The sequence below is a fragment of the Centropristis striata genome, chromosome 11 (assembly GCF_030273125.1).
Source record: "Centropristis striata isolate RG_2023a ecotype Rhode Island chromosome 11, C.striata_1.0, whole genome shotgun sequence".
In the NCBI taxonomy this organism is placed as follows: domain Eukaryota; kingdom Metazoa; phylum Chordata; class Actinopteri; order Perciformes; family Serranidae; genus Centropristis; species Centropristis striata.
The window spans coordinates 4,643,931-4,663,866 of NC_081527.1; the positions used below are offsets into that span (position 1 = coordinate 4,643,931).

Genomic DNA, 19,936 nt, shown 5'->3' on the forward strand with positions numbered 1-19,936 from the left:
ACGGAATATTAAGTAGTTAAAATTAGCCTTAGCTTTAGAAAATTAAAACACTGCTTACATAAATGCATCAATAACAATTATCTAATAATATATTTATAATATATGAAACAATCTAAGTGGCTCCATTCTGCATAACGAGTACTTTTACTTTTGATACTTTAAGTACACTTTGATGCTGATACTTTTGTACTTTTACTTCAGTAAGTTTTGAATGCAGGACTTTTACTTATAGTGGAGTCATTTCACAGTGTGGTAGTAGTACTTTTACTGCAGTAAAGGATCTGAATACTTCTTCCACCACTGATAAGAGAAGACAAAGCCTTCTGTTGTTCCTTATCGTTGCTAGAATCTGGAGAATATTGTTTTATTTATTTTTTATTTACATTATTTTTTTTATTTATTATATTTTTTATTTACATTAAATGGAAAGTTAAAGTGGATGAAAGGTTCTTAAATACTGAAACATGTCTTTATGAGGAGAATTAATTCTTGAAACCAGAACAGCCTCATTGTTTTACACACAAATCTTACAGCAAATTTGTAATTATATTTTTTTTAATTTAATGTAAGGTTGAACAGCAGAACAAAATGAATTGCATTTGACATTTAATCATACATATGATTATTATAAAGACAAGACAATATTAAATCAAATATATATATAATATACATATATATATATATATATATAAATATATATATATATATTATATATATAATATAATTAGGCTGCATACTGTGTGTCTTTGTTCTTTCAAATTATATTGCAAAAGATTTAGCTTCACCTTTTTTAAGCTGAAGGTTAACAGTTAATTTCTTCATCTTTGATGTGAAAGTACTAAGACAGATTTTCACGTGTTGAAAGGCACTCTAATAATACAGGAACATCTAAAAAAAAAAAAAAGGAGCCCAACCAAGAATGAAGTATAGAAATGAAGATACTTTTCAGAAGCCTGACATTTGTGTTAAAATGTCCTTTTGGTGGTAGTATTTCGGGAAAAAAGTTGCAAATTTACTAGAATCAAGTGGAAAATCTACAAGAAAAAAAGTCGCAGATTTAAGAGATTTAAAGTGGCAAATCTGTGCGAAAAAAGTTGCAGATTTACGAGAAAAAAGTGGGAAAAAAGCAACTTTTTTCTTGCAGATTCGCCACTTTAAATCTCATAAATCTGCACATTTTTTCTCGTAGATTTGCCACTTTAATCTCGTAAACTTTTTTCTCAAAATATGACCCCCCTCCCCCGGGTCCGAATGTTTTTTTTACACATTCTGGCTGTATGTAATACCCTCCAATATTCTCTAGGGTTGAAATTTGCAAGTATTTCAATGAGTGCCCTATTAACCCATTGAGGCCTGAAAAACTGCTAGGCGATTTTAAAATAAGCCTCTAATTTTCTGGAAATTCTGGAAAAATTCTGGAAAAAAAAGTGTCAACTCTTCTACTAAATAATAGATTTTTCAGCCTCTGTAGCAGATAGAAATTACATTCAAAAAGTATTTGAGAGCTTATACAAATACTACAAAACGACGTATCCGCTTTCCAGGCTTCAATGGGTTAAGGGTTAAAATTAACTACTGTACATATCTTCATACACCTTGCAACATAAAAAATACATTCCTGAGTCAAATGTTCCATTTTTTTGTTTTTTTATATTGTTTTGGCCGTTTTTCAAGGCTTTATTTGATAGTGTGAGAGAGAGAGTGAAAGGGGGAGACATGCGGGAAAGGGCTCCGAGTCGGACTCGAACCCGAGCCGCCCGCCTGCGAGGTCAAAGCCTCTATGGTGCGCGCTCTACCAGGTGTGCTACCGGGGCGCAAATGTTCCATTTTTTCATTGGCTCTGACACAGTGAGGCCTTTTACTCTCAGAGCCCTCCACATTTAGTGCAAATCAGCTTCAGTTCCTCTTGATTACAGCTGGATTTAAGACGTTTGAGCCAGTCAGATGGTTTCTCACCAGGCTCTGACTATGGAGGCTGTACTGGGCGGATCCACGCGGTACAGGCCCAGCCCCAGACACACGGGCTGGGTCAGATCCACCTTGAACTCGTGCAGCAGCGTGGTGGTGGACTCCACAGCGCTGAAGGAGATCTTTCCTCCCTTAAAGTCCACCATCACTGCGACCCGTCTGCTCATCAGCGTCCCAGAGACGAGCGTCTTCCTCTTGTTGTGGTAGGCGAACAGCGAGCCCTTCCCGTTGTGCGTCAGGCTCCAGGACTCCTGGTTGTTCCCGAAGGTGCTGCCGTGTTTGCTCTTCCTCAGGATGCTGGTGTAGGAGACGGAGACGTCCCAGTAGCCCTCCGCCTCCACCTCCCAACCGTGTCTCCCCGAGGAGACGCAGCGGGCCGAGAGGACCTGAGGAGCCTCCTCGAAGCGCCGGCTGCTGCTGGGGTAGTCCAGCTTGGTCTTCACCCTCTCTGCTGTCTGGAGGTCGGCAGAGACACCCAGGAAAGGACTCGCTGTGTCCACGTCCAACTTCAGGAGTCCTGAGAGACACAAAGACAATTCAGCACGGTGGGAAATAAGTTAAGTAGCCGTATTGATACGACACTGTGGAATGACTCCACTACAAGTAAAAGGTCCTGCATTCAAAATGTCCTTAACACATAAGGACCCACGGTCAATCAAAATGACAAAAAAAAGACAAAATTACAACAACAAAAAAAAAAAAGACACAAAATGACAGAAAAAAATAAATTACTTAAAAAAGACACAAAATTACAAAAAAAGACACAAAATTATTTAAAATAGACACAAAATGACCAAAAAAGACACAAAATTACTAAAAGAAATACACAAAATTATTAGAAAAAGACACAAAATTACAAAAAAATAAGACACAAAATTACCAAAAAAAGACACAAAATGACCAAAAAAGACACAAAATTACTAAAAGAAATACACAAAATTATTAGTAAAAGACACAAAATTACAAAAAAATAAGACACAAAATGACCAAAAAAGACACAAAATGACCCAAAAAGACACAAAATGAAAAAAAAGACACAAGAAGAAAAAAAAAGACGATTACTAAAAAAAATACACAAAATTACTAAAAAATAAGACACAAAATGACCAAAAAAAAAACACAAAGTGTAACAAACACTTTCAGGGGTGGGCAATTAATTTCCCCAAGGGGCCACATGACCAATACCACGAAGGTTGCATGGGCCGGACCAAAACTCTGAACTAATGCTAATATTAATTTAATCGCTTCATAAAATACAGTAAATTATCTGGTTTTGAGCTGCTACTGATAAGAATACATGTTATGATAAGACTGTTAATGTGGAGTAAATCAAATATAGCAGTAAAAAGTAGTAAATACTCCAATCACTATATCACTTTAACATTTATAACTGTAAATGACCTTTAGCAAGGTTCCTATTGGTATATTTGGATTATAGAGCTTGTTTTTTTCATGTTTGTAAATTTTCTAGGTGTTATACAATATTGTGATGCTTTTATTTTTGAAAAGGCGCCATCCAGTGTGAAACGGGTGCTTTTATTTTGAAAGGTAGTGACAGGAAATAACAGGTAGAATGGTAAAAAATTAAAAACGAACGGTTAATAATAACGAGTGCGTCGTAATTCATATAAAGTTGATATAAAGTATGAAAAAGGCTTCTATAGTGGTTGGTTGACAGGACACAAGGTTTGTTAAAGTTGATTTTCTTCTGTCATATATATTAGTGGCTATATTTGTTGTCTTAACTATAGTAAAAGTGCTCGTTAGCTCTAGTGCTAATGATAATGTTTGCTATTTTTTTCAAAATAAAAGCACTGCGGTTGTATTGATTTCTAATTTCTGGGTAACCTCACGCGGGCCGGACAAGGACAGCCAACGGGCCGGATGTGGCCCGCGGGCCGCCCAATGCCCAGGTCTGGTTTAAAGTATCAAAAGAGAAAGACTGGCCCTATTCTGATTGTTAAATATATTCCAAATATATTATTTCATATTATTATTGATGCATTTATATAAGCAGCATTTTAATTTAGTAAAGATAGGACTCATTTTAACTACTTAATATACTGATATATGAGGGTATTTTTTTTTTAAGTCTAATCACTTAAAATGTGTCACGTTTTTTATGAATAATAATAATAATAACAATAAGGGCAATATAATAATAGTAGTTTATCACAGTATATAGTAATAATAGTAATGGCACTAACTGCATATGTATATAATAATAGTATAATAGTAATAGTAGTAATAATAACATAGCAATGTTTCATATACTTAGCCTGTGCAGGGTGTGCATACACACATAACATAGTATATAATATGTAAACATATATATATGTGTGTGTGTGTGTGTGTGTGTGTTATTATTGAAGTGTTCTAGTTAGGAGCATTCAGAATCTGGGATATTGTGGCAATGTAACCACCAAGGTTATTATAGTTAACGAAAACTAATGAAATAGCGAAAACTAAAATTGAAAAAACATTTTTGTTAACTGAAATAAATATAAAAACGAGTGTTTGTTTTTTTTAAAAACGATAACTAACTGAAACTGTATTTTGTGGTTACAAAACTAACTAGAATTACAGTGAAAATGTCCTTCGTTTTCGTCTTTGTCAACTTTTTTTCTTATTGGGGCTGAGATGGATCAGACAAAGGAAATAAAGGAAACATTTATTGTGACCTTATTGAATCTGGACCCAACAAATACCCCATTACAAAACAACTAAAACTAATAAAAACTAAACTAAAACTAAGCATTTTCCAAAAAATAAAAACTAACTAAAACTAGCAAACTCACCCTAAAAACTAACTAAAACTAACTGAATTTGAAAACAAAAATTCACAAAAAAAAATCCAAAACTATGATAACCTTGGTAAACACTTCATCCAGCTTTCTCTCAGGCGCTCCCTCAAATAAAAGTAAGAAATCGTGATATTAATAATGACGTGAACATGCTGAAATAAAAGTAAAAGTCTAACAATAGTGAAAAATGACAGTTTTTATTGTTTTTCTCATCTTCCATGTCGGAGCATTAGATGAGGGTAAATCCAGAGTTTCCATCCCAAAGTTTCATATGACGGCTTCTCTACCTTGATCTTCTGTGTCTGGAGATGTTTGGCTCTTCTTTGGATGATCGAGCAAATGTTCTGTGGAAATTAAAAGACAAAAAAAAAAAAGAAGATAAGATTAAACATGTTGCCCTGTGTGTGAGGCACCACACCAGATAATAGTTGGCTTTAATTGTGTTGTTGATAAAGTGTCACAGAATTAATTATTGGTATATCTGTGATTTACAGGATCATCTCAATACATCAGAATATGATGGAAAAGTCAATTTCCAGTACTTCAAATCAAATATTGAGTCATATAGATGACATACTTTTCAGAGGCCAACATTTCCATATTAAACATACTTTTTAAAATCTGTATTTTTTTGTAATATTCAAAATTTTTTGAGACACTGAATTTTAGGTCTTCATTAAATGTAAGCTATAATCATTATAATAACAAGGAATTTAAAATAAGACATGAAATGTTTCATTCTGTGTGTAATGGATCTATAGAATGTGTTATTTCCACTTTTTGAATTGAATTTCTGACATTAATACATTTTTCTGTGATATTCTAATTTATTGAGATGCACCTGTAGTTGTTGGTGCTCAGCAAATGGAGATAAAGATTTTTTTACTATATGATTCATCAGGCTATTGAAGGAATACTTTGATATTTTGGAAATTAAACCTGCATGTCTTTGACCCATATTACAACTTTTTATTTTCATGAAAAACAGGCCGGCAGTTTGTTCTGTAATCCTGCTGACAAAACACACCAAAACAACCACAAACTGACTGTTCCTGTATTCAGAATGTCACCAGTTGAAACTGAAACTGTTACAGAATACAGTAACTCATAGTTTGTATTTAAAAGACATAATCCTCTAAAGCAGGGGTCTCAAACTCAAATTACCTGGGGGCCGCTGGAGGCAGTATCAAAATGACAAAAAAAGACAAAATGACTAAAAAAGAATAACCAAAATGACAGAAAAAAATAATAAATTACTTAAAAAAGACACAAAATGACCAAAAAAAGACACAAAATTACTAAAAAAAACCCACACAAAATGACAGAAAAAAAAATTACTTAAAAAAGACACAAAATGACAGAAAAAAAGACAAAAAAATACTAAAAAAAGACAAAATTACCAAAAAGGACACAAAATGGCCCAAAAAAAGACACAAAATTACTAAAAAAAAGACACAAAATGACTGAAAAAACACTAAATTACTAAAGAAAAGACACAAAATTACTAAAAAAAATAAGACACAAAATTACTAAGACACAAAATGACCAAAAAAAATACACAAAATAACCCAAAAATACACAAAATTACAAAAAAAAAATACACAAAATTACCCCAAAAAAAGACACAAAATTACATAAAAAAGACACAAAATTACCCCAAAAAAAGACACAAAATTATTAGAAAAAGACACAAAATTACAAAAAAAAAAGACACAAAATTACATCACATAACATTTCCACTTCTTCCGGTAACAACAACACGGCAGATAATAACACAGTAAAGTGCCATTCATATAAAACTCACATTAAACTTTCATATCAAGGTGGGGCCCACAAAATATGGTCACACTGTGTGTGTGTTGTGATGTGAAGCTCTTACCTGCGATGGTGGAGTAGATGTGGTGAGCGTGGCTGTGCTGCTTGTCCAGAGCTTCTTTCAGCGCCTGGTTCTCTACAGCGTAGTTGTAGGCTGGTTGAGACAAACAAACAAACAAACAAACATCAGTCAGTGTGTCTCAGACATGATGAAGCAGATACTGGAGCTTCTCTCACCGTAATACAGAACGATGAACCACAGACAGAGCAGCACGGCTGTCACCGTGTTGAGAGACGAGTAGCTAGAATTCACTTTCTGCTGAAGGAAAACACAGATCAGATCAGAAAAGAGTTGAAACAAACAGAAAACATGAGAATCCAGAATGGATAAAGTGAGTTTACTTCTCGGCGGAGGTCTTCCTGCAGTGTTTTTATCGCTCCGCTCGATTCTCCAATCTGCTCCTTGAGCATGTTGAAGCGTTCGTCTATGTCCTCCTGTTCAACACACACACACACACACACACACACACACACACACACACACACACACACACACACACACACACACACACACACACACACACACACACACACACACACACACACACACACACACACACACACACACACTTAAGTCACTTTTAGAGACATGACACAGACTCAGGCCCCATTCAGACCAAGGTTATTACAGTTAACGAAAACTAACGAAATAACGAAAACTAGAATTGAAAAAACATTTTCGTTAACTGAAATAAAATAAAACTAAAATTATAGTGGAAATGTCCTTAGTTTTCGTTTTTGTCAACTTTTTTCATTCATAATTCAGTGTTTCTATTTGAACATGTCACACATGGTGAATATGTTTACTGAGACTGGGATGTTTACACTAGAACCAAAATTCAAAACAGTTAATAACCTTATTGGGGCTGAGATGATAAACCAAAGGAAATAAAGGCAAAATTTATTATGACCACTTTCAATCTGGCACCCAACACATAGTCCATTACAAAAAAACTAAAACTAACACTAAAACTAATAAAAACTAAACTAAAACTAAGCATTTTCAAAAAATAAAAACTAAACTAAAACTAGAAAACTCACTCTTAAAACTAACTAAAACTAACTGAATTTGAAAACAAAAATTCACAACGAAATTAAAACTAAAACTAATGAAAAATCCAAAACTATTATAACCTTGGTTCAGACTTGATGTTACGATGTGTCTGGGTAATCCAGCGTCCTGGGCCACATTAGAGACTATTTAATTGACACACACACCACTGATAGCGCTTTTCTACCAAGGCAGTTCAAGGGCCTGTTCAGAGCCAGTACCTACAGTCATGGAAAAAATGATTAGACCCTTGTTTTCTTCAATTTCTTGTTCATTTTAATGCCTGGTACAACTAAAGGTACTATTTGTTTGGACAAATATAATGATAACAACTGTCTCACAAAAACTAACAAAAATGTCTCAGAGTTTAATTTAAGAGCTGATTTCTAGACATTTAACATGGTTTTATTGATGATAATAACCAAAATCATTATCAAGAAAACCATGGAAAATGTTTTATTATATTAACAGGTTTTTATTCTGAAACGTGTCTCCAAAAGTACCCTATGTCAGGAACACACACAGTTCTGCTTGAAACCTCTTAACATCCAGTTGTTCTTTTATTTTTCATTATTTAGTTGGAAGAAAGATCTTATTCTTCACTTTCAGACAGTATCATATATATATATATTATGCATCAGCTTTATGAAGCTATATGAAGTAAAATAGTTAAGCCCAAGAATTATGCTTTTTCTGGCTGCACAGTTCCATTAAATGAGAATATTCTAGATATTTTGTGCACCATTTTAAACACATTTTTAAAAAGTTCAGTCTGACAAAAGTGGTATCTTTGGAAACTCTGAGATCAACGCTAAAGTTCTGTGGGTCTTTTCTGTACAGCATGATACGGCTAATACTACCGATACATCAGAAGACTGAAAAGATTTGGAAAAGACTCCTGGAAAACTATCAGCTCCCATCTAAAGACAAGAGTTCAGAGTTTCTAGTCTCACACTGAGCTTTTAGACAGACTGTCAATCTAGCAGGAAACTATTTACAGACTACAACTAGATTCTTTTAGCAGTTTTTCCATCATGCTCTTAGTAAAAACTGACTAAATGGAGGAGAAGCAGCTTTTGGTAGTGATGTCCAAATGAAGCTTCATGAACCATTAGTTATATTTGTTGACCCCACTAGATGGCGTTCTTGGTTTAAAGATAAATGCTCAATAAAGGCTAATTCAATGTGCTTTTAACCATTTTTTGGATAGAGAGCACCATCTAGTTGGCTCAGAAAATATAGAAAATGGTTCATGAAGCTTCATTTGGACATCACTAGCTTTTGGCTCCAGCTGCTCTAGTGTGTGACTCAGTTGTTTGTGTTGAAAACAACAACAACAACAACAACAAAAAGAAGAGAAGACGCCACAAAATGCCCCTCACAAAGCTGAAACAGGGTTTCTGTTTTTATCACATGAAAAGTTGACTATTTTACAGTAAAAATAGATATAAGGAAGAATAAAGGAAAGGAACATTTAGAAATGAATTCATCATATACATTTATGTCCTATTTAATTATAATTGATTTAATTGAATACTTATATGTGTCAGCTCTATCAACTTTAATTTAGTTAATCAAACATTAATCATCCATTATTTATTACTCTTTTATGTATACATTTATTGATGCATTTTAACTGGGTCTCTTTACTTTTCTCTTTACTAAGAAACATCTAAATATATGACATCACTAGATTTTTATTGAGGCATTATTGTGATGTTCCTTTTTCCTGAGGAAGTGGTTTTACTGGTTTTACTGGCCAGTCTGGAACCACTTTTTTCCATGACTTACTTTTTCCCCATCTTTTTTAGTCATTTTTACATATATTTTGGGTAATTTTGTGTCTTTTTTGATAAATTGTACATCTATTTTTGGTCATTTTGTGTATTTTTTGATCATTTTAACATCTTTTTTTGGTCATTTTGTGTCTTTTTTGATCATGTTTACGTCTATTTTTGGTCAGTTTGTGTCTATTTCGATAATTATGTGTCCTTTTTCTGGTCATTTTAACATCGACAGTCATGGATGAAGCATTCTTAATAATAACCAAAATCATTATGAATAAAACCATGTTGTGTTACATCACTGAGACAAACCAAGACTAGGAAAAGACTGATATGAAACAGAGCAGATTACTACCTTAACCCTGTAAGACCCAGTGTTGCAGAATTACAACAATTTTGGTTATCCCCAAAAAAAAACACTAATTTTTCTTTTTTTTTGGTACCCAATGCAGCAAGTGTGATGTCTGCCTCTGTTTTTCAGAGGACAAGAACTGCTTCTGGGACTATCACTGCAAATAAATGTAAATAATGTAAATACTATAATGTCAAAGTTCATAACTCTTCATAACAACATGACTGAGATTATTATTCATGTTATTTACTGGTTTGGCAAAAGCAAAACCCTTCAAATGAATCCTTAGTTCTGTATTGTTGTTCAGACAATGAGTGGAAAAACAGGAGATCTGTTCCCCATTAAGCCCAATGTTGCAATATTTCAACATTTCCGTAAAAACTTACTAAAACATACTTTTTTTGGGGGGTTTTACAGGGTTAAACTAAAGATGGAGATGACTCCAGTAAAACTCATAGATTTACTAAAGACTTTCAGCTTTTAGTCTGGGACTGTCTGGGAAATATTCTGGTGTAAGCCCAGCATAAATCATAGACTGTATAAATAAGGGCTGAAGGTGAAAGTAATACTCAGTTTGTCAGAACCAGAAAATCCTGTTTCTCTGCACGTAGCAACAAGAATCTCCCTTCTATGATGGTAATCCCCACTCAGTTTACAAGAAACTCTCCCTGAGCCAACCTGATGGTTCTTATGACAGAGAGAAACCAAGATTTCTCCTGTGTAATAAAGTGTAAAACAAGGTTAGAATAGTTTTGGATTTTTCATCAGTTTTAGTTTTAATTTCGTTGTGATTTTTTGTTTTCAAATTCAGTTAGTTTTAATGAGTTTTTAGAGTGAGTTTGCTAGTTTTAATTAGTTTTTATTGTTTGGAAAATGCTTAGTTTTAGTTTAGTTTTTTTTAGTTTTAGTTTTTTTGTAATGGGGTATTTGTTGGGTGCCAGATTTTTAAAAAAGTCACAATAAATGTTTCCTTTATTTCCTTTGTCTGATCCATCTCAGCCCCAATAAGTTTATTAAGTCATAAAACCAGATAGATTAAATAGATTTCATATCAACCAAAAAGGTTTACGGATGAAAAAAGTTGACAAAACGAAGGACATTTTCACTATAATTTTAGTTAATTTTAGTTAGTTTTGTAACCACAAAATACAGTTTCAGTTAGTTATGGTTTTTAAAAAACTTGTTTTTATTTTTATTTCTGTTAAGGAAAATGTTTTTTTCAATTCTGCAAAACTGCACATGTTTCAGATAACATTATGTCAATTTTTTACTTATTTATTTATTTTATTTTATTTTTTGTAACACTGCAATTTCAATTTACATTAATATCATGTGACTTCTTTCAGTTTTACTAGGCTAATTTTATGTCCAACTTGTGGCCATTGAGAGGTTGTGTTCATTTCTTCTGTTTGTGTTGATGCCTGTTGTCTTTGTTGTTGTGTGTCTGTAAATTGTTGAGTGTTTTGTTTTGTAATGTACTTTAGGACCCCTCGAAAACGAGAGGATTCCTCTCAAGGGGTTTATCCTACTCAATAAAATTTCTGAAAAATTCTAGTTTTAGTTATTTGGTTAGTTTTCGTTAACTATAATAACTTTTTAAAATGGTCAGATGAGGAAAAACTGCCGCTCCTCCTCGGGGAAGAGTCACAGAGCTCTAGATTAGATTAGCAGCACTCTATGTTTCTGCCTGAGTGACACACAGCTTGTTTTGTTTTTATTTTTTATTTTATGTTAAATTATATGTTGATTGTAATTCAATGATTGTAAATATTGCTTTCTTTTATTGCTATTAGTTTTTCTTTTCATTTAAAATGAATAACAGAATTATAATAATTTATTGTAAATATTGCTTTCCTTATCTTGTTATCTTTTTTTCTGATGCTTGCTTTGGCAATATATACATTGTTACGTCATGCCAATAAAGCCAATTGAATTGAATTGAAATTGAATTGAATTGAATATAGTAACCTCGGTGTAAAACCGTGTTGTGAGGACTCACAGTGAGCTGTCTCCTGAGGACGGCGTAGGATTCGGTGGTCTGGTGGTTCTGTTTGCTCTGCAGGGAACACATGTTGCAGACGTAGCGTCCCGACGTGTTGCAGTAATACTTCAGCACCTGGTCGTTGTGCTGCGGACACTTCCTCTCCTGCAGGTCCCCCAGAGGCTCCACCAAGGGGTGTCCTGTGAACACCGGCAGCTCCTGGTGGTCCTTGATGTGTTTTCTGCACAGAGACACCTCGCACTTCAGACACGTCTTGAAGGCCGGGGTCGCTTTCTCCGGGCAGCAGTCGCAGTACACGATTTTCCTCTGAACTTCCTGTTTACAAAGTACAAACGGATTTTTTCATTTTCATTTATCCTTTATTTATTTTCTCGAGGAATCATTGAGGGCAACCCCTCATTTGCAATGACGTCGAAAGTACAGAGAAAACACGAAGCAGTACAGACAAAACACATGCAAAAACATTAAAAACAGTTACAGTGAAAGGCAGAGTTATTGATTATCATAGTTTTAAACTGGCCCATAGTTATAATTGTGTTGAGTTTGAGTGAATGTTGTAAGATGTTCCAGGTAGATGCAGCAGAAAAACTGAACATGAACATGGTGCAGCTCAGAGCAAAAATCCAAGAGCATTTAATACATATTTTCTTTGACCCTTTATAACCTATACAATCTAAAGTCACTGTTAAATATGAATTTATAATCTGTTTGAAAGAATTTAAGGTATTTTCTGACATTTTTAGAGACACTGTGAGCGACAAAATTCATTACCGTAACATATTTTTAAATTAAAAAAATAACAAAAGCTATTTTTTTTCCTTTGGCAAGCACTTAAATATGCTCAAGAGTAGCTGGTATCACCAACATGCATTTTATTCAAATATACACATATTTTAATGCAAACAATTCTATCATTACCGTAACATTTAACCATTTTTTCTCACCAATTTTCATTCAGATTTTGTTTTTTACACATTGTTAAAAACCATTGTTTGATTATATTCTGTTTAATCATACATTTTTAAACAAATGTTTATTTATTTTTATAAAGTTTATTAAATATTTATTGTATACAAGTGTGGGGGAAACCATGACATTTTTATCTGGATGCATTACAGTAATGAATTTGTGAATCATAAATATGTTAAAAAATATAGAAAATATTATTTTAGCACAAAACAATGTATATTGTTATATTTTGCTATATTGTTCATTCATATTAAAGTGAAATATATTTAGTTTAATAAAGTATGTCCTTATAATCTTCACAGACAGAACTTAGACTGGCTTCATGAGAATCACCCAAATATTGTTCATGATTTAGGAGTATTGGTGTCCAGTTAGTGTCCGGCTGTTTTCATGTGTGTGGATGTGTGTGTGTTTCCCATTTCAGGAGTGTTTTGCTTTTTTATTACAAGTGTTTTCAATCATTTAAAAGAATTTGAGAAGTTTGAGCAAAGTGTCTAATGTAACAAAACTGTGTTTGTTGTGTTGCAGATTTGCAAACAAACTGCAAAACAGAAAATACATTTTTACTTTTGGTGCAAGGTATGATAACAAACGTTTTGATTATTTCCTCCATCACTCACTTTCAGTGTGTAAAAAAATCAGCAAAATATGTAATACAAAATTCAAGCTGAATACAGGATTACAGAAGCAAAAATGTTCGGATTATGAGCAGTGATGGAATGTACATTTACTTAAATACTGTACTTAAGAACAGTTTTGAAGTACTTGTACTTTACTTATAATATCTCCATTTTATGTAACTTTATACTTCTACTTCACTACATTTTGAGGCAAATATTGTACTTTTTACTCCACTACAATTAGCTGACAGCTTTAGTTACATTTCAGATCAAGATTTAACATAAAACATGATAAAGTTAAAGTGATTAGATATTATATAAACCTCAAAACAGTAGGTCTATTTTACATAGTTAAATTGAGTCATATCTTTACAAAATTAAAATGCTGCTTACATATATCACTGTTTATGGAAATGTGAAGAGATTAAAACATTTTGGAGCTCAGCGTTGAAGTATATTTCTCAGATCACAACTTCCCCTGTACCTTTTTGCCCTAAGTCATGTATTTTAGGTATTTATCCAGATCTATGTACTTTATCTTCTAATGAAAGAAAAATGAAGAAGTTTTGATTGTTGGATGTTGTTATATTAACACAAAAACCAATAAATATACAGTACAGGCCAAAAGTTTGGACACACCTTCTCATTCAATGCGTTTTTCTTTATTTTCATGACTATTTACATTGTAGATTCTCACTGAAGGCATCAAAACTATGAATGAACACATATGGAATTATGTACTTAACAAAAAAAGTGTGAAATAACTGAAAACATGTCTTGTATTTTAGATTCCTCAAAGTAACCACCCTTTGTTTACTAGAATATAAGACATGTTTTCAGTTATTTCACACTTTTTTGTTAAGTACATAATTCCATGTGTGTTCATTAATAGTTTTGATGAATTTACAATGTAAATAGTCATGAAAATAAAGGAAACGCATTGAATGAGAAGGTGTGCCCAAACTTTTGGCCTGTACTGTATGTTTAAAAAAAATGCTGCTTACATAAATGCATCAATACAATAATAAACAATCTGAGTGGGTCACGATAAAATAAAGGTTAATAATAAGTGATTTTAGGACGTACCATCCTCCTCCTGATCACTCTGAAGTCCTCTACGATGCTGCTCAGCGTGTAGCTCTTCTGCACCCCGAAGACGGGTCCAAAATGAGCCCTGCAGTCCGGACAACGGAAAGGAGCGTCTGAGGAGTGATCGATCATGTTTTCCAGACAGCCCATACACATGCTGTGTCCACAGGGCAGCTGCCGGGGGTCCTTAAAGATATCCTGGCACACTGGGCACATCAGCATCTCCTCCAGCTTTGTCTTCTCTCCATCTTCCATCTTCTTGGTGCCTTTTTTCTTCACAGAGTGGCAGTGAGCATGAGAAGAGCAGACAGGAAGGAGTTAACTGAGCAGCACTTAGTTTGCTGGCTTTGTGAACGCTGCTGTTTAGTGTATGAGCTTTAACACGTCCACTTCATGGCTAATCACTAAAATCATTCCTACCTTTAAAGCTTTAGCTGAGTAACGCCTGCAGTGCTGCTTGTCTGCTATCTTCCGTACACACATTGCCTAAAGTGAAAGCATTGCTGAGTTTATATTTGTGCTTCCTGGTGGGCGTGGCCTAAGAGGAGGAGGCTCCAGAGTAACTTGGCTCACACACTCGTTGTGGAAGTGTGTAAAAACACCACACGCAAGCTAAATGGGACACAACTAATGGAGATAAACACCTACAGATAAACACCTCACCTCTATTTTAACATGAAACTGCAATCAAAAGCTCTTACACCGCAGTGGAGAACAAAAAGACACAAGAACAGTTTTGTCCCTGCAGCCATTACACTGAGGAACAATTCATAGCTATGCTTTGCACGGGTGGTTATTTATTTATTGTTGCTTTTATGTATGTATTTACTATTTCTATATATACATTTTAACCTTTATCTACGTTTTTACAACCTAAACAAGTTTTATTTTATTTTGCTGTTTTATTTTGTTTTTATTTTTCCGTCTTCTTTTTTTGCTATTCGTATTTTAGTTCACATCAATATCTAAGTATAGTCTGGACCTGTAAGAAATTTTGATCATTTTTAATTTTATTTAATTTTATTTTTATTTAACTTGCCATTTCTTAACTCCCACTGTCTTAAGTTGAATGATGTATGATATGTGCCTCTTTTGTGTGTGTGTATGAGGACTCTATACTGCAAACAAAATCTGCCTCTGGGTACAAATAAAGTAACTTGTACTTGAACAACCCTTTTTCAAAATGACTCTTTTAAAGCAGAACCGATGTCTGTAGTGCTTCCTATACTATATTTTCTCTAACAGGCTTCTATGAAAGATTATTCCTGTACAGAACATCTACACAAACAGAGAGCTGCTTTAGAAAAAAATACAAAGCTTATTTTTTTGCCATTGCTTCTACAACACCAACAAAAACACAAAGAAATCTATCAGCGTAACCAATAAAATATGTTGCTTTAAACCCTCAATTTTGCTGATCATTCTTTTGATTTAAAAAATTGAAATGGAAAGCTAATTTTGATCAATTCTTAATTTTTAATTAAAATCATAATGGGGGTCATGATTTAGGAGTATTGGTGTCCAGTTAGTGTCCGGCTGTTTTCATGTGTGTGGATGTGCTCTTGTTGCCCATGTCAGGAGTGTTTTCAATAATATAAAAGAGATTGAGAAGTTTGAGCAAAGTGTCTAATGTAACAAAACTGTGTGTTGTGTTGCAGATTTGCAAACAAACTGCAAAACAAAAAATACATTTTTACTTTTGGTGCAAGGTATGATAACAAACGTTTCGACTATTTCCATCCAAACACTCACATTCAGTGTGTAATAAATCAGCAAAAATTGTAATCCAAGATTCAGGCTGAATACAGGATTACAAAAGCAAAAATGTTCGGATTATGAGCAGTGATGGAATGTAACAAAATACATTTACTCAAGTACTGTACTTAAGAACAGTTTTGAAGTACTTGTACTTTACCTATAATATCTCCATTTTATGTAACTTTATACTTCTACTTCACTACATTTTGAGGCAAATATTGTACTTTTTACTCCACTACATTTAGCTGACAGCTTTAGTTACTTTTCAGGTCGAGATTTAACATAAAAACATAAAATGATTAAACATTTTAAACCTCAAAACAGTAGACCTATTTTACATAGTTAAACTAAGTCATATCTTAACAAAATTAAAATGTTGCTTACATAAGTGCATCAATACAAATAATCTAATATATTTAGAATATATTTTTAAAAACAATCTGAGTGGGTTCATTCTGCATAATATGTACTTTTACTTTTGATACTTTAAATACATTTTGATGCTGATACTTTTGCACTTTTACTTCAGTCAGTTTTGAATGCAGGACTTTTACTTGTAGTAGAGTAACTTCACAGCATGGTATTAGTACTTTTACTTAAGTAAGGGATCTAAATACTTTTTTTCCACCGCTGATTATGAGTGTTTTTTGTGGCTTGACTAAACCTGGAATTTGTTGTGGCGTCTTTTTTTAGTCACTGACCTCTATGTAGTCAATTATCAACAGAGAAGACAAATGATCGACTAATCATTAAAAGTGTTCAAAGTCCTCATGACTTATAACTGTTACATGATACATAATTATTGGTTCCACCTGTGGGTTCCTCCTCAAGGTCAGATTAAGAGAAAACACCTGTGTGGGTGTACCATGGCTGAGGAGCAGATACACAACTATATTAAACTTAGTGATGTAATGCAACCAATGACCGTATTGTCTGTTGTCTACTGCTTCTCCTCCATTTAGTCAGTTTTTACTAAGAGCATGATGGGAAAAAATGCATGGTAGGAAAAAACGGATAAAAGAATCTAGTTGTAGTCTTGTAAATTGTTACCCTGCAAGATTCACAGTCTGTCTGAAATCTCAGTGTGAGACTAGGCTGGGAATAAAAACTCTAAACTCTTTTCAAAGTCTTCTGATGTATAGGTAGCATTGGTGAACAAGATATAAATGTTTTTATTTTTCAAACATAAGAATGTCACCAACATTTTAGCATTCTGCAATAGAAACAGCAAGGTTTTTCCAACTATTAAAAGACATGTGAATAATGTCTAGGGAATTTTTTTTTTTTGTGGTGTTTTATACAGCACCGAAACAGAACAAAAAAAACAATAAGACACATTTTGCGTACAAATAATATATTTTTTTAGATAATATCACCTGTATACATTCATGTGATGTTGGTCTTTCTAACTTGTGTGGTATGTGTGTATATATATAAGTGTATATTTATATTATATTTATTTATATTATATATACTGTAATTTCCCAGCTTGGGATAAATAAAGTATATCTATCTATCTATCTATCTATCTATGTATATATATATATTTTTTTTTTTTTAATTTCTTCTTTTTTGGTTTCTTATTTTTGCAGTTTTATTAATGCTTGTTCTGTCAAAGCACTTTGTGAACGCTGTTTTTAAAGGTGCTATATAAATAAAGGTATTTTTTATTATTATTGTTATTGTTATCATTATTATTCTGTCCTCTCCTCTGCTCTCTGTGTCAGAGTTTCAACGGGCAACCAATGAAATACTGTCTATTTAACTTAGTGAATAAATGTGTTTTTTCTTTTTTCCCCTAAAGAGCTTTAAACTTATCGACATTTTCAACCTTTGCTGGGCGACAAAAAATGAAAAATCAGCGTCAGAAGTCGCTTTAAGTTTGCCTCAATAAAATAAAGCGTGTTTACTTACTTAATGTGTCCGCCACGTTTCCTCCATGTTCAGAGGAAAGATCTCCTTCATCAGCTGGAACAACTTTAAGCTAATGTAACGTTATCTTAGCATGAAGCTAACGCTTCTATGTAACTATGGTTACAACCGAAACAAAACAAACCTGCTAACAGCTCATTTAGCATGACTTTTCATGACGTAAATCCGCTGAAATGTTAATAATATTCAGCGAGAAAACGGCGTCATAGGTTCTCTCATGAATTTTTAGTTTGTTGTTATACTGTATAAATCATAATTTACTGTAACCAACCCGGAGCTAGTGTAACCAGTCTATGAGTGTAACTAACGAACTGACTGCATGGCAACGACGCACTTCCTGTTTACATCACGCAAAGCATGATGGGAACCCTGGTGGTAAAAAAAAAAAGATGTACTTTTTGGTTTTAAAATGAGCAACATTTCAGTTGAAAAAGAACATTATTTAATAAATCTAATTATAATCCTAAATTTTACATCCATAAATGTAAATTTGCCAAAGTGAAACTTTTCTTTTGTGTTTTTATGAATAACTGGAGATGTTCTTCAAGTCAATATCTAATGCTAAAAACAAGAAAGCTATCAAAACTGTGAGATAATGCTATAATATATTATTATTATTATTATTTCACTACTATTGTTATTATTTTCATTTTCTATTCATGTATTTATTTTTGTATTATTTAGATGTTTCTCAAATATTAAAGTAATGTTTACCCTGCTGAAATAAAGGTTATATTAAATATATATATATATATATATATATTTAAATTACATCAAAATTAAACTAAGTACAAATACGTTCTCAAGTATTTTACTACTTACTACTTAAAAGTACAATTTAATTAATTTTGGGGATTTTTTACTTATTTACATTTTATGTAAGACTTCTACTCCACTACGTTTCGGAAGCTTTATATTCCTACACATATATTTTTTACAGTTTGTAATATTATTACAAACAAAATCAACAACAAATTGCGATATATGATTATATATGAATCTACCAGTGGTTGAATGTAACTAAGTACATTTACTCAAATACTGTACTTAAGTACAATTTTGACGTACTTGTACTTTACTTGAATATTTCCATTTTATGTAACTTTCTACTTCACTACATTTAGAGGCAAATATTGTACTTTACTTCACTACATTTTGCTGCCAGCTTTAGTTCCTTTTCAGGTCAATATTTAACATGAAGAACATGATCAATTTAAGGTGAAGGGACATTTTTTTAAATTAAACCTCATAACAGTATATTGAGTAGTTAAAATAGCCCTATCTTGAGAAAAGTAAACACTGCTTACATAAAACATCAACAATAATCCAATAATATATTTGGAATATATAAAACAGTCTGAGTGGGTTCATTCTGCATAACGAGTACTTTTACTTTTGATACTTTAAGTACATTTTGATGCTGATACTTTTGTACTTCTCGTTCAGTAAGTTTTGAATGCAGGACTTTTACTGTAGTGGAGTAATTCTGCAGTGTGGTATTAGTACTTTTACTGAAGTCAGAGATCTGAATACTTCTTCCACCACTGGAAGATACACAGTAGAATATAAAGTAGTAAATATTAGCCGTTTTCAGCTGCATCCAGGGACTTTCTGCATGAGTTCAATGACTACTTTTGCTTTAGCTATGGTATGACATCAACTTATATTTATAATAAAATATTTAAACTATGGTTTTACATTTATATACATTTATTATTTTTACTTAATAAAA

At 33.0% G+C, this 19,936-nt stretch overlaps 1 protein-coding gene across 3 annotated transcripts; it reads right to left on the reverse strand.

The window, feature by feature from the left end:
- Positions 1–724: 724 nt before the first annotated feature.
- LOC131980831 (E3 ubiquitin/ISG15 ligase TRIM25-like) lies at positions 725–18,496 on the reverse strand. 3 transcript variants are annotated; one of them, XM_059345138.1, is made up of 8 exons: positions 18,187–18,496; positions 14,512–14,787; positions 11,834–12,151; positions 6,990–7,082; positions 6,825–6,903; positions 6,652–6,741; positions 5,060–5,116; positions 725–2,485 (listed from the first exon to the last, which is right to left on the reverse strand). In XM_059345138.1, exons 2-8 carry the CDS (start codon positions 14,767–14,769, stop codon positions 1,953–1,955), a joined length of 1,428 nt encoding a protein of 475 aa, XP_059201121.1. In that variant the 5' UTR covers positions 14,770–14,787; positions 18,187–18,496; the 3' UTR covers positions 725–1,952. The 3 variants fall into 3 exon arrangements, with proteins under 3 accessions (XP_059201121.1, XP_059201119.1, XP_059201120.1); XM_059345136.1 differs by having other exon boundaries at positions 6,825–6,906; XM_059345137.1 differs by lacking the exon at positions 18,187–18,496 and having other exon boundaries at positions 6,825–6,906; positions 14,512–17,226.
- Positions 18,497–19,936: the final 1,440 nt, after the last annotated feature.

What these genes read in the sequence shown, in the direction of transcription:
- LOC131980831 (XM_059345136.1), bottom strand. Translation starts at nt 14,769, where the DNA reads ATGGAAGATGGAGAGAAGACAAAGCTGGAGGAGATGCTGATGTGCCCA. An exon ending in TCCTCAGGAGACAGCTCACT is followed by an intron (nt 7,083 to 11,833) that starts GTGAGTCCTCAC and finishes TGTGTTGAACAG; the next exon opens with GAGGACATAGACGAACGCTT. An exon ending in GTTCATCGTTCTGTATTACG is followed by an intron (nt 6,742 to 6,824) that starts GTGAGAGAAGCT and finishes TGTCTCAACCAG; the next exon opens with CCTACAACTACGCTGTAGAG.